This window comes from Solanum pennellii, chromosome 4, assembly GCF_001406875.1.
Source record: "Solanum pennellii chromosome 4, SPENNV200".
NCBI classification, from domain to species: domain Eukaryota; kingdom Viridiplantae; phylum Streptophyta; class Magnoliopsida; order Solanales; family Solanaceae; genus Solanum; species Solanum pennellii.
Window position 1 is genome coordinate 69,488,112 of NC_028640.1, and position 14,611 is coordinate 69,502,722.

A 14,611-nucleotide genomic window follows, 5' to 3' on the forward strand; every position below is an offset into this window, starting at 1 on the left:
TTTCTTTCTCCTTTTTCTCTCTCTTCTTATTCACTTTCTTCTTATCCATTCTTCCTACTTTCCTACTGCTCTTCTGTGTAAAAGAGTCCAAGCTTGAAATGGCTTCCATCTCTTCACAAGCAAAATCTATCTATATATATATATCCATTCATTCAACCAACCAACAGCAAAATAGAAAGTGCAAAGATCATGTTCCAATAGAGGAGTCAGTAATGGTGGCTTGCCAGTTATTGTTCAAATGGGTTGTGGTCAGTTAATGGTGTTTGGCTTGTTTACATCGCAAAGTAGAAATCTTTTGCAACTGGATTGTTGATTTTCAAAATAAGGCTCTTTTTATGGTGGGTCTTGGTCAATTAATGGTGTTAAGCTCATTTACGCTGCAATGGAGAAGGTTTCTAGAACTGTGATATTGATTTTTGTCACAAATAGGCTATTTTTGATGTGGGTCTCTTAATCAACAAACACCATCAAAATACCCACCTGCGGCAGGACCCGACAAAGTCGACAAACTTGCTCCATGGAAACCACTCCTTCCTCTCTACCTTTCACGGCCAAGAAACCTCAACAGCCACCACTACGCTTGGTGAACTTAATATCTGTTCCCTCGTCACTTTCTCTGCCGGCTAAACGAATTTTACTAAAATGGTGAGCTTTATCTCAGCCATGAACTTTTGATGATGATTATGGACTTCAATTTGGAGTGTTAAAAAAAGAAGCATATGGGTTTTTATTAATGAACTTGGAATGTTTCCCCTATGGGTTTTTTTAGAAAATTTCATAAACTGGCGTTATTTGCGCCAGAATTACGAAAGATAGAGAGATTTTGCTTAATTATGAAACGTTACAGCAATTTGGTTTCAAAACATAGCAGAATACATTGTTTTCGTGCACATAATAAAAGTGAAATACATTGTATCCGGGCACATAATAAGTGTATCTGTACGTGAACAATATCTCTGTAGCGGAATACACTATCTGTGCGTGTAACAATATTAAAATATATTGTATCTGCACACTTAATAAGTGTATCTGTGACAACATATCTGCCTAACTGTATCAGCACGGATAATAAGTGTATACAGGCGTATTTGCTATATATTCCCAAATTATCGCTAGATTATGTAATTTTTTAAACATCCGCTATTTTGGTAAATATAGGGCCTTAGTTTGTTGTGTCACGTAAAGGGTGGTCAGTTTTGAATGGGTTTCTGGTATTTTTTTCTCAGGTGGATGAGGGATAATTTTATTTCACCCCTTTATTTTAGATGTGGTCATGGTTATAAAACAGATTAATGGGTAAGTGGGACAATTTAATGGTTTTTTATCCATGTCAAATGCTCAGTTGGACAACTGATATATTTGAGGAAAATCTGGCCCTTGTTTTAGAAGGTGAAGACACTTTTTACGCCAAAAGATAATGGAGGGTAAAAGTACTATATTTTCAATAGTGTAAAGGTAATTTTGGCCCTTTATTCTTTTTTCATGAAACACAATTACAAAATATTCTGAGTTTCATGAAAAGATGTTGAGAGGAGAAGATTCATAATTACACATCTAAGAACTGGTAAATCTGGAGTTTGACAGTAGAACATGAAAAAGTGAGAAAAACCATCTCAACCAACCTTCCCTTATTTTAATCATCTATGTGTACAATTTTGTACTTTTTGTTGAATTAGACAACTATTTGTATGACAGTAGTGTCCGGGTTAGCTTACGCATTGAATGGGTCATTAATAACCTTGTCTAATCTTATAAGTTATATGAGAGCACATCTATCCTAACATCCGCATTTTTGTGGCACTCGTCTTGAGGCTAGGCTGGACTTTGGAGGGCCAATATTCATTTCCATAAAAATATCACTTGTCATAAAACATCACTAATCTTACAATATCACTTTCTGTTGAATGTAGTCATTTCTTTGATAAAGTAGTGTCTTGTTTAGATTATGCATTGAATGTGGTCATTTACTGGTCTTGTTTATTTTTATATGAGTGCATATCTCTCCTAACATCTGCTTTTTTGCAGCACTCATCTTGGGGCTATGCCAGACTTTGGAGGAGCAATATTCATTCCCATAAAACATCAGTGGTCTTACAACCGGTCTAGAAACCTTGCCTTTCCCTTTGGTGAGTGTCATTCTATCACTTAATGCTCCAGCAGTAGTTCCACTTCAACCATGCTGTTGTGATTCCATGAGTAGCATCTTCATTTATCATAGCATTCTCCTAGACATTATTTTTTATCAGGTAAAGTATTTCATAAATAACAAAATCATCTTGGCTGTATACAAGAGGTATACCTAGAAAAGGAGAAACCGACAAAATATGGTTCTCTCCAAAAGACACCCAATCTTCTATAATAAACAGGAACTACATGGGTGCACCAAAAAAAAATTACGGATCAGAGACTACTCCTCAAATGAGCAAAGCTCATCCCCACCCCTTCAAAAGCTCTCCTATTTCTCTCCTTCCAAAGGACCCACATCAAAGCAAAAGGAATAACATTCCAAGCCTTGTGTCTTCTTTTCCTACCTCCCCTCTTACATCTGAACATCAACTCCTTCATGGATCTTGGCCTACATGCCATTCTCCTAGACATTGTGCCTATATTTCTGAATTGTTTGCATTTAGGCATCATAATCCCCCATCAAATCTCACTTCAACTTCACTTTTGTTATGCTAGCTAAATTATTTATTATAATTGTGGTGTTAGGGTCAGCTTGCACGAATTTCGATTAATTCTACATGGTGCTGCAACCTCTCACCAGCACCAGATATTGGGTGATTTATCCATCAAGACTTGCACAAATGAGAAGAAAATCATCTACAGTTTCTTCTCCGTTGGGATTTGGACCCAAGACCTCATGATCCTAATTCCACTTCATTGACCATTAGGCCACAACCTTGGTGCTATATGCTAGCTAAACTTCCAGTGTGTATATTCAGTCTTCTTCTACAATTCTACTTATCCTAGAACTCTTACTCTAGATGCTTCCCTATAGTCATGCTTTTGATTGAGAACATTGCTAGTTTCGCAATTTGGGTAATATCATATGCAAAAGTATAGGCCATGAGACATCATCCTATATAATGTTAGTTAGCTCATCCATATCTTGGGTAACTAAGTACCGGCTCAATGTCTTCACAAAAAACTTCTAGAGCAAGTGTCAGGAAGCATGCAACACTAGAAAAAATTAGAATAGGAAAGTTATATATGGTTTTAACTATTGTAATGATTAGTCCTTCATCTTGATGAAATTGAAATATGATGAAAAAGTTAATGCGTATGTAGACACACTGAACACTTACCAACGGAAGTAATCACTTCTAATACCTAGAGGTGCGGTGAGCAGTATATCAGTAATCCATGGAGACAACGGCCTCAGCGTTTTCCTCTCATGATGCACTGAAGGCATACTAGGTTCGCTATCAGCAGATTTACTTGTTGAAGCATCGATTCCTTGGCTGCTTCTGTCTGCTTCGCCACCCTGTTGCACAACTTTGTAGATCGGACGGTTGTAATGTGTCAAAATTCGTAGAATCTCTCCACATGCAAGAGCCCACTGTTCTGAATATTCCTTCTGCATTTAAGAGCAAAGAATTAGTATGAAAGCCTTTCTTTTGCAAGAACTAGAATGTTTGCTAGAAAGATCACTGTATTCACATGGCTCAATTATTCAAATTGATAGTTCGAGATTCTGAATACCTCACTGCTTGGGCAAACCAATGATATAAAAGAAGCGAAAGGTGGACAACTTTTATCATAGTCCAGTGTGCCATCGATGATGCATGAAATAATTGGAAGAATTACAGTATGTCCGTGCTCTGGGTGGTGAAGAACAAAAGTCGCTGGAAATCAAAAGCAATCAATCAAAAGACAGATAAAATCAATCAACCTCACAAATAGATGGTAGGAATAATCTTAATGCTGAACTTAAATCATGGTTATCATCTGGATTAAGACTTATGATACCTAAAACATCATCAAAAAGACGGTTTTCCTTGGATGGATACCGGTTCCGTATCAGCTGCCAACAAAACACACATTATATTACTTTTCCAGAATATTAAAAAAAATTCAACTAGATAGAGAAATTATGAAGAAAGAGAGAGTTGTTGGGAGGATAGTTTCTGATGTCAGTACATACCTCAGCTATATCTTCAGGAAATTGTTCTGATGTGAACTGAACAAAGTACTCAACATAGGCAGTAATTTGAGCCTACAAAGAGAATGAAGAAGGTTGATATGACTGAAGATACAGATATCAAAAGATAGAAAACAAAAGGAAAAACAAATATCCTTCTTTAGACATTTAAATGTTCAAGAAGATAATGCAATAACCAAATCTATGACCCATTCAAATCCAAACAAAAAAAATGCAAGGTCATAATGCAATGAGAAGGAGAGATAGAATTCTCTGAGGGATTTATCATTAAATTTAACAGCGGTTTAATCCCCTGGCTTTACACCCTTCAGGAGGAAGGACTTGTCAGGTGATGGCCTTTTTTCCATCTGCATCAGTGAGTGTGTACTTCCTCTTTTGGACTCACCTTTATTGGTCAAGCAGTGCATATTTACAGAAGATTTTGTTTTTCTTCCATGTTATTCCTGGCAGATATTACGCAGCTAGGGCACCCTCAAAAAAATGAACAAGAAAATAGACAGAGATATATTTGAATGGACACATATTCAGAGTGCAATAAAATCCCAAAACCACAAACATAAGATTGGAGGCCTTCATAGAACAGAAAAGGTAAAGAAGATCTGTAAGTCCAAATACTCCACTTGCCAAACATCTCAGGCTGTAGTAGAAATTATTTAAGCAGCTGCAGCGCTTTTCTAATAGTAATCACTTTATTATTCATAAAAATCAGCAATAAGCATCGACATATATCAAAGATTTTTTTATGGACAAGGTAATAAATTTCATTAAAAGAAGAGCCGAAACATGCCTACTACAAGTATACTAAAAAAACAGAAAACCTTACAAAAGGACATGGTTTTCTACTGAAGTTCCAATGGATTGCTCCTACTTTTAAATACGTACAGGGTCAACGAAGCCCTAAAAAGTACCAAATGTATGCACATTGTGAAAAAAAGAGCTGTCGACTTAATGCTTTACACCGTGTACAACATCAAATTTTCCTTCAAATGTATAATTCATTTTGCGAAGATGCAGATGCAGGATTGGAAATAGATGGAGTATTGTCCCATCTTGCATTTGGTAGACAATCTGGAGAGATAAATTCCAGATGTTTTGAAGACATTAGCAGTTCAGTTCAAATGATTAAGTTGAATTCCTCAAGGCTTTTCTTTTTCTTCTATCATAGACACCCTTGTTTTTTGTTAGATTTCTGGAGCAGTTTTTCTTCTTTTTTCACCTGTAAATATGGTAAGCACTAAGCACAACCTAAGTGCTGTTTTCATAAATATATAAAATATGTTACCTTCTCAAAAAAATGATGTATAGTTCATTTCCCTCCAAAATGTGAAAGGATCCAGAAAGGAACTGTCTACCAGATTGACTTCTTTATCCTCCATCCAGATTTATATAGTAATTTGGTGTAATCAATTGCACATTGGCTCTACAGAATGAGCACTACAACTGACAGCTAAATGAGCACAAAAGCAGGTGTTTAAGCCTTTAAGGGCTTCTTTATGGCTTTTGCACTTCGAATATCTGGTGCAAATGTTAAAACCCTTGTTTAAGTAGGTTAACTTGTGTATGAAATGCCTTGTAAGAAGTACCTCCAAGTAAAGCAATCAACTTTTAGAGGCATTTTGATTCTCCAGATTATTTTAAAGGTTTCAAAATCTTGCTCTAGAAAATTTTAGCACAAGTTCACATAAAACTTGCTTTCCTTTCCCGACTCTCAGATCATAGAACATCCAATTCCTTTAAATAATAAATCTGGTCAAAGAACTAGGTAACCATCTCAACTTCCAAATCTTGTAGTTATTTTCAGTGCAACAGAAGAGAAATGAGAGGAACTCGTCTTGATTATTCCCTCAAGCACATATGGCATAAATTACTATGTTTACATGTCCTAAAAAAAAGGAAATCAGTACTTAATTAAAATAGGAGTAAATTAAGCTACCTACTACATTTATAAACATTCTAGAATATTCACCAGGTATTCTAAATAGCCTGTTTGGCCAAGCTTTTGGGAGGCCAAAAGTGCTTCTTTTTCCAAAAAGTACTTATTTTTTAAATAAAAGGTGAGGTGTTTGGCTAAAACTTTTGAGAGAAAATAAGTCTTTGAGGAGTAGCAGAACATGTCTTTCAAAAGCTAAAAGAAGATCTTCTCTAAAAGCATTTTTTTTAAAGCACTTCTGAGGAAAAATACACTTTAGAAGCACATTCAAAAAGTTTAGCCAAACACTAATTGTGGCTCAAAAATGCTTTTTAAATTTATTGGTCAAAAATAAACTGCTTCTCGCCAAAAATACTTTTTAAAATTGCACTTTTGAGAACAACATTTTCCAAAAAAAGTTGATTTAACGAGCTTGGCCAAACAAGCTATAACACTCTCCCTCAAGTTGGTGCATACAAAGTATATGTACAAGGCTTGCTACATATACATATAACTTGTTCTGGCACCTACTAGGAACTTGGTGAATATGTTGATCATTTGACCGCAAAAGAACCTTGTGGCAGTGTCGCCTAAGAGTAGCTTCTCTGACAGAATGATAATCAATCTATATGTGTTTGGTCCTCTCGTGAATTATTGGATTAGGTGCAATGTGCAGTACGGCTTCATCCCACATGAGTTCCATTTTTTAATCTCATCACACTCTCATAGCCCAAAATTCTGCTTTTGTACATGACCTAGAAATCATATTTTGTTTCCTACTTTTTCAAGACACCAAATCTTTCCCAACTAGAACACAATATCCCAAAGTGGATCGTCTATCACAGAGTAACCCCGCCTTGTCTACATCTGAATATCCAACAACTTCTCATGTCATCAATCTTTCTGAGGTAGTCTTTTCCCTTAAAAATCTTTTATATATCCAAAGATGTGAATAACTACATTCCAATGACAGAAAATCCAAGAACTGACTTACAACACTAACTGCAAAAGGTAATGTTAAGTCGAGTCACAATGAGATAATTCAACTTTCCTACCAATATTCTATATCTTCTAGTCTAGGATTACTAAGAGGCTCCCCTTGGCCTGGTGTGAGACATTTGTCATGGGCCAACAACCACATAAAACAATTAACTTTGTAAGGGGCTCCACGCTTCTAGCCATAGAAAACCCTCCCCTATCCACCCACCCCGCCCCAATCTAAGTATCTTGCCAAAACCTTATTTTCATGTCATTTCCTAACTTGATATTTGTATTGGCTTCAAAGGTGGGCCATAAGCTACAGATATGTTTCCAAACTCCTTGTCCAAAGGGGAGAGCACATAACCTATGAACCGAGGACTTTGATTCCAATACTTGTAGGAAATTACCCTCATAACCAATTGTCTTCCTTTCGGTACCTACATAGCCACTTTATAAGAAAACGATTATTGTGCATCCATAGATTTCTAATGCCAACTTTTTTTTCTCCATAACTACCTTATCCCACTTTACAAAATTAATACACCCCCTAACTTTGTGCTTATCCTGTTAAAAGTTTCTCTTGGTTATATCTAGCTTTTTTGTCCCACTTATAGATATAGGAAATAGAGATATGAGATCAGAGAGTAGCGAGTTAAGGACACTATTAAAGAGAACCAGTCTACTAGATAGTCTTGTTCCAAGTAGCAAGACTCATGTGGCACCTCTCCTCTATTTTTTTCCACACTTGTTTTGTTTGTATCTCGTTGCTAAAAGGCATACCCAAATAATAGGGAATTCTCCAATTTAACATCCCAGAACCTCCCCTAACCATTCAATATCTTGAACACCATTGACAACATACCTAAAACTTTTTCCCGGATTTATCCAGAGTCCCAACGCTACTTCAAACACTACTAAGACAGCACTTGAGTATCTTATTTGTGATTCTCCAACTCCACAAAACAAAAAGTGTCATTTTCAAAAAAAATAGACATTTCAGCTCGATGTTCCTTGAATTGCCTCGTTGGAATTATCTAATCAATACTAGAGACTAGGTGGTCATCCAAGTCTCTTCGAATCGCAAAAGATGGTCCCAGTATATCTATTTTATCTATGTTTGAATGTGAGTCGTGTCAGCTTGGTAAACACACTCATGCCTCTTTCCCAAAGCGCATCAATAATAGGCCACCTCTATGTTTCATATCATTCATTTGGATATATGGGGTTCAGGTCGTATCAACTCTTCCTTAAGCTTTCATTATTTTGTTACTTTAATAGATTACCATACTCGGTGCAAGTGGTTATTTATAATGAAGAATAGATTTAAGATACTCTCTATCTTTCAAAAATTTCATGCTGAAATTCGCAATCAATTTGGTATTTCCATTAAGAAGTTAATCACTGATAATGCCCGAGAATACTTCCCTCTCTTCTTTTATGCCATCCCAGCATGTATTGCACTTCTTTTCATGTGCGCATACTCATCGACAAAATGGAGTTGTGAGCGAAAGAACAAACATCTTATTTAAACAACTCGCATATTGCTCATTCATAATCATGTCCATTTACGTTTTTGGGGTGATGTCGCTATTAATGCTTGTTATTTAATCAATCGCATGCCTTCAACCAGAGTCCTCACTCAGTCCTTTATCTGGACCAAAATTTTTTTCGCCTTCATTCACATGTGTTTGGTTGCCCTTGTTTTATTCATAACCTTACCAATGGAAAAGATAAACTTCAGCATAAGATTTTTAAATGTGTCTTTCCCGAGTATTCTCATCTACAAAAAGATTACAGATGTTTTGATTTCTCTACCAACACGTACTTCATTTCTGCAAATGGTACTTTTTCCAAAACTTCTCCATATTTTTCTCCTAATATGGAAAATCAGAAGGCCATAGCAGTCCTTCCCATTCCAACTATTCCAACCCTAGCTCCACCTCCAACTCTTAATGCTTATTCCCGACAACTTCGACAACTTCAACCTCCTTTCTAATAGAGGTGCACAGAGAAATCTTGGTGATTGCTCCAACAATGTCTTCTGCTTTGATCGATCACTTATCGGATAATCTTTCTATTGCTCTTCCCAAAAGTACTAGAATTACTACCAATCAAACTCCCGTTTATGCTTATTTAAGTTATCATCACATGTCTCCTTCATATCATGCCTTTCTTACTAGTTTATCATCACTAAAAGTTCCTAAGATTATGGTAGAATCATTGGTTCATCCAGGTTGGCATCAAACTATGATTGAGGAAATTAGTGTTTTGCATGATAATGGTACTAGAGAGTTTGTTCCTTTACCTGAAGGCAAAACCATAGTTGGTTGCCATTGGGTATTCACCGTTAAGGTAGGTTTGGATTGAGCTATTGATCGTCTGAAACGAGACTGTTGCTAAGGGATACACTCTAATTTATGGTATTAATTTATGGCATCGATTATGGAGATAATTTCTCACTAGATGGCAAGATGGTTTTTGTCTATATTCTAATCTCTATGGGAGTAATGAATCACTGGCCCCTTTTTCAACTTTCAATCAAAAATGCATTCCTACATGGAGAACTTGTTGAAGAGGTATATATGGAGCAACTCAGAGAGAGTCTAGACTAGTTTGTTAACTTCATCGATCTCTCTATGGTCTCAACAGTCTTCTAGAGCTTGGTTTGGCCGTTTTCGAGTTGTTGTTCAACAATTTGGAGGAACGATCCAAATAGAAGCTAATCACTCTGTATTCTAGGCATTCATCTCATTGCATACATATTTTTTTAGTTGTTTATGTTGATGATATTGTTATTACTATAGATAATCATGAAGGTATTACTAAACTCAATCAACACCTCTCAAATCACTTTCAAGACAAAATTTAAGCAAGCTAAAATTAACTTTCTAGGCATTGAAGTGGCACAATTTGGTCATGGTATTGTTATTACTCAAAGGAAATATGCCTTGGACATTTTGGAAGATGTCGTAATGTTGGATGCCAAACATGTGGACTGTCCAATGAATCCAAATACTAAGCTTATTCCAGGACAGGCGGAGCCTCTAGAAGATCCTAGCAGGTATCGAAGACTTGTTCGCAAACTCAACTATCTTACGATCATACGACCAGACATCTCATTTGTTGTTAGCGCGGTTATTTTAAGCAATCACCCTGGGTTAGTCACTGGTATTGCAATATATCAAAAGCTCTCCAGGACAAGGTTTATTGTATGAAGAAAAGGGACACACCAACATTGTTGGATATTTTGATGCAGATCGGCAGGTTCTTCTAACCAGCGGTCCACTTCAGGTTATAGTGTTCAAATTGGAGGCAATCTAATATCTTGGAAAAGTAAAAAGCAAGTAGTCACAGCTAGATCAAGCACAGAGGCTAAATATCGAGCTATGACACTAGATTCGTGTAAGTTTATATGGTGTAAGTTTATATGGTTGAGACAATTTCTCCACGAATTAAAGATGGGAGGAGTTGAACTGATGACACTAATTTGCGATAACCAAGTTGCACTTCATATCGCTTCTAATGCAATATTCCATGAAAGAACGAAGTACATTGAGATAGATTGTCACTTCATTCGAGAGAGGATTGAGTTAATATACATCACCACAAGTTTTGTCAACTTAAAAGATCAACTGGCGGATGTTTTCACAAGATCACTATGAGGATCTAGAATTGACTATATTGGTGGCAAACTAGGAACATATGACTTACACGCTCCAGTTTGCGGTGGATTGTTAATTATGGTATATTTGGATAGTATAAATATGAGAATATTTAAATAAAGGTATAATTGAATAGCCTAGATATGAGAATATTCGTTGATCCCTTCAATTAGGCAATTAGGAAATTGTGTAATATTTTATTATCTTCTTTCCATATTTGCATTGTCTTTAACAACTTTAAATCCCATCAACTTAAGGGAATGATCAATCAATTTAATTCACAATATTTTTTCTTCTGCTTCTAATTTCACATGGTATCAGAAATGGTATCAGAATAGGCAGAGATCCTAGGATCAAATCTAACTGCCACCCATATCAAAAAGAATTACCATGTGCTTGTCCCATGAAAGAGAATCATGCCCGCACATGAGGGGGAGTGTTAAGAATATAATTAACTAATAAAGTGTGCTCTCTCTAACAGCTTATACTTGTAGATGAGATAGTCACACACTTCAATAGAAGGCATTGAACTTAAATCCTCCATTATCAAGATAAAGAGAAAGGGAGATAGGGGAACCCCTTGTCTTAAACCCTCAAAAGTCGAGAAGAAGCCTTCTACTGACCCATTGATGATGATTGAAAATCTGACAAAAGAAATGCAGCTTTCAGTCCAACCAATCCACTTATCCCCAAACCCCATGTGATGCAAGTTTGGGAAGTGCAAAATCAAGAACCAATACAAGAAAAGATTAACATTATGTTTTAGGGTCCTTTTGATCAAGTTATGGTGTACATGAAATTAAGGGCATTTATGTCTTTTCTTATCTTAGCTAACCCTAGTAGTATAAATAAAATTGAATAGAGATTATTAAATAGACAATCTTATTAGGTGAATACTCTTGGTGAGTTGTGTGGGCTTATCTCTTAACCTCTACATTGAATATCTTTTGGTAAGATTATTCATGTATGAGTTCACTCCTCCACTCCCATGAATTTAATCTTGTAATTGTTTGTTCAAATTAGAGAATTGTGAATCTACATGCATTACAGTTGAGAGCAATGACATCAATAATGCATGGCAAACCCATAGTGCAGCTACATCCATCCACATGAATAAAAAATAGAAACAGTCAAAGAACTTATCTCCAAAAATATGATAAATTGTACTTACCCCAACCTAAGCAATGAAAAATAAGTAAGGTATTTGTAATTTTAAGAAAATAATAGCACCTTCCGTTGTTGTGCATCTTGAGGGGGAGGCCAAAATATTGAAGAGTATTGAAGGCCATCAATCCACCTCTCGCATGTAGCGGCCATATAACTGCTGTCAATCCAAGAATTTTATCAATATGAGAGGATGCTCACAGATTAGGCCATCAAGTACCACTATGACCACTACCAATCTAGGATCCACAGATTGTAATTTCAACATCTAGGATCCTAGCAAAGGATGGTCCAGAACTTCTAACGAGCAAAACCACCTCAGAGCTTCAAGGTATCTCTGAAATAATATGCAGGTTACGGAAATGTAAATTCCGTAATTAAATAGTAAGCAGATACTAACTACAACATATGACTATTTGCCCTGCAAAACAGAAAAACACAATGATAGTCAAAACTGTTAGACAGATGCATAAAGGAAAGCATCTTTCAAGAGATAAAAAAAGACGGTTAGTTAGTTTGATCAAATCAAGCACCAAAAGTTGTATGTGAAAGAACTATTGGAGGATTTCCATAAGAAATCTAGAGGGACAACGTACTGTTTCATATATCAAGTTTTTCATTCAATGACGGCATCCTTGCTGACACAACGAAATATAAATCCAAAACTCAACGAAAAGTAAAACATCAGAGAGAAATGAAAATGAAACTGACGAAATAGGGGAATATGGTAATTCACTTAACAGCCCATTAAATTGGCAGTTGGCACAAACAAAAATCATATGACCTGTCCAAGAATTACAAGGAAAATTGATTTTCAAGCTCAACAAAGAATTATACAACAACTACGCCTCAATTCCAAACTAGTTGGGTTAGAATGTATGAACCTCAATATCATAAGTATGTTTTTCTTGGGTCCATATCATTTCAATACTCCATAATTATGGTTTATCTAACACTAGGGGTTCCTAATACAGATGCGGAGCCACCATTGTAGCTACAGGCTTTAGCTTAAACCTTGTATTTCATATGTATAATTAATATGTAAAGCTACAAACCTTTTGTTTGTAGTTTATGTTTTATGTTACTACAGATGATTGGTTTCATTCATAAAGAAACATATTTTGTTGTGGGTTCTCTACTTACGGTGTAAAATCATTTATCTGATAAAAAAAATATATCCAAAACTAAGAATGGATTGCAATTCAAAATCCATAAACTAAAAATCCTCGACTCCGCCTTTGCTCTAATAATACTCTAATGGTTATATCTTTAATTAATGTACAAAGAGTTTTCAAGTAAGCACCAGTCTGTAACGAGTCATATTCAAAGTAAACTTGGACAGTATGAAAATCAATCTAGGAAAACATTAGCAAGTAAAAAAAAACATATGCATAAATAGGCATAAGGAATACAATGGACGGAATCTATTCAACTGTAAACTAGCAACATGAATTGTGTGGGATGGTTGAGATCCCTCCAACCTTAATAAGATTTTTGCATTCGAACCCTTACGAATAGAAAAAATCCCTTTGGCAGAGTCTCCCTAAAAAATCAAAGCTACGAATTTAGTCCGTCTCCAATGTGAGTATCAGACATCAAGTGAAAATCCAAAAAAAAAATATTTGGTAAAACTCAACAATTTTATAAATTACAAATTACTGGAATAGCATTATTTTAGTTCCAATAAATATTTGTAACGACCTTATTAACAACATATCAACAAAAACCGAATCTCCATACTTCCTAACCAATTTCATTATGAACTGATGCAAAAGCAAGACAAATCAACAACATCAGAGATATTAACTACAAATCACATAGAGAAACGGAGCTTCAAAAATATAGAAAAAAATTCATTGTTATAGCAGAAAATTGAAGAAATATATAATACCTGAAATTTGAAGATGAAATTTGAAGAAGAGGTTTTGGTTGGAGGAAAAAAGTAGAGAGAGAAAAGAAATGAATGTGAAGAGAGAGAAGAAGAGAAGAGATCTTTAGCTGAGCTCTCCCTCTTCCTTCAGATTTGCAGACGTGGCATTGAGATATTTTTCTTAGGCACTTAATGGCCATGTGTCATGTAATTCAACACCATCATGAATCATCATCACATGTACCCATGACAAACACCCATACCACTTCATTTTGGCCAAATATAGAAAAATTGAAATTTTTTTTAGAGAAAATACATTAAAACCCTCTGAACGTAGCAGTAAAATTTACTTTAGCATTTCAGTTTTGTATATAATTATTTACTTTTTAATTTCATTTCGAGTGAATTTAAATTCACTCTAAAGGAAACATTTGGTATAAAGATCAATAGTGCAGGGATAAGTAATGCAGAAATTATTTTTATCAAATGTTTTCTTTTTTTTTTAATGTTTGATTCGTTACTTCAGGCCCTAATTTTGTTGGGGTTTAAAGCTCTACAAAAAAATTTCTTTTCAATTATACTCTTGAGTTATTATGAAATTTTTTATTTCATATAATTGGGTCAATTTAGATAATTGACCACAAATATTATTTTTATAGCCTTTTAACAAGTTAGGAGAAGAAAAATTTTGTTACCATGTTCACTATTTTCTCACTTAAATTATTTAAGGGTAAATAATTGTGATAATAATAAACTGATGTTAATATCTCAAAAAGTCACAAATTATAAGAATTTCTAGAAAAAAATCATTCAACATTGTTTTACATCAATAAAATCATTCAACTTAGGAGTTTTATTAT

The 14,611-nt window shown here is 35.2% G+C and overlaps 1 protein-coding gene across 5 annotated transcripts in view; it reads right to left on the minus strand.

Annotated features, from left to right (window-relative positions):
• LOC107017606 (protein GIGANTEA-like) overlaps window positions 1–13,908 on the minus strand; it is a 50,927-nt gene extending 37,019 nt beyond the window's left edge. The window contains exons 1-7 of one of the 5 annotated variants that reach the window (XM_015217779.2): window positions 13,773–13,908; window positions 12,199–12,302; window positions 11,948–12,038; window positions 4,148–4,219; window positions 3,973–4,027; window positions 3,706–3,848; window positions 3,309–3,580 (exon numbers count right to left, since the gene is read on the minus strand). In XM_015217779.2, coding sequence (XP_015073265.1) covers window positions 3,309–3,580; window positions 3,706–3,848; window positions 3,973–4,027; window positions 4,148–4,219; window positions 11,948–12,034 — 629 coding nt within the window. In that variant the 5' untranslated portion in view covers window positions 12,035–12,038; window positions 12,199–12,302; window positions 13,773–13,908. Of the gene's footprint in view, window positions 1–3,308; window positions 3,581–3,705; window positions 3,849–3,972; window positions 4,028–4,147; window positions 4,220–11,947; window positions 12,303–13,772 lie in introns of all 5 variants that reach the window. The other 4 variants (XM_015217778.2, XM_027916469.1, XM_015217780.2 and 1 more) reach the window with 4 other exon arrangements.
• Between the last annotated feature and the right edge of the window lie 703 nt (window positions 13,909–14,611).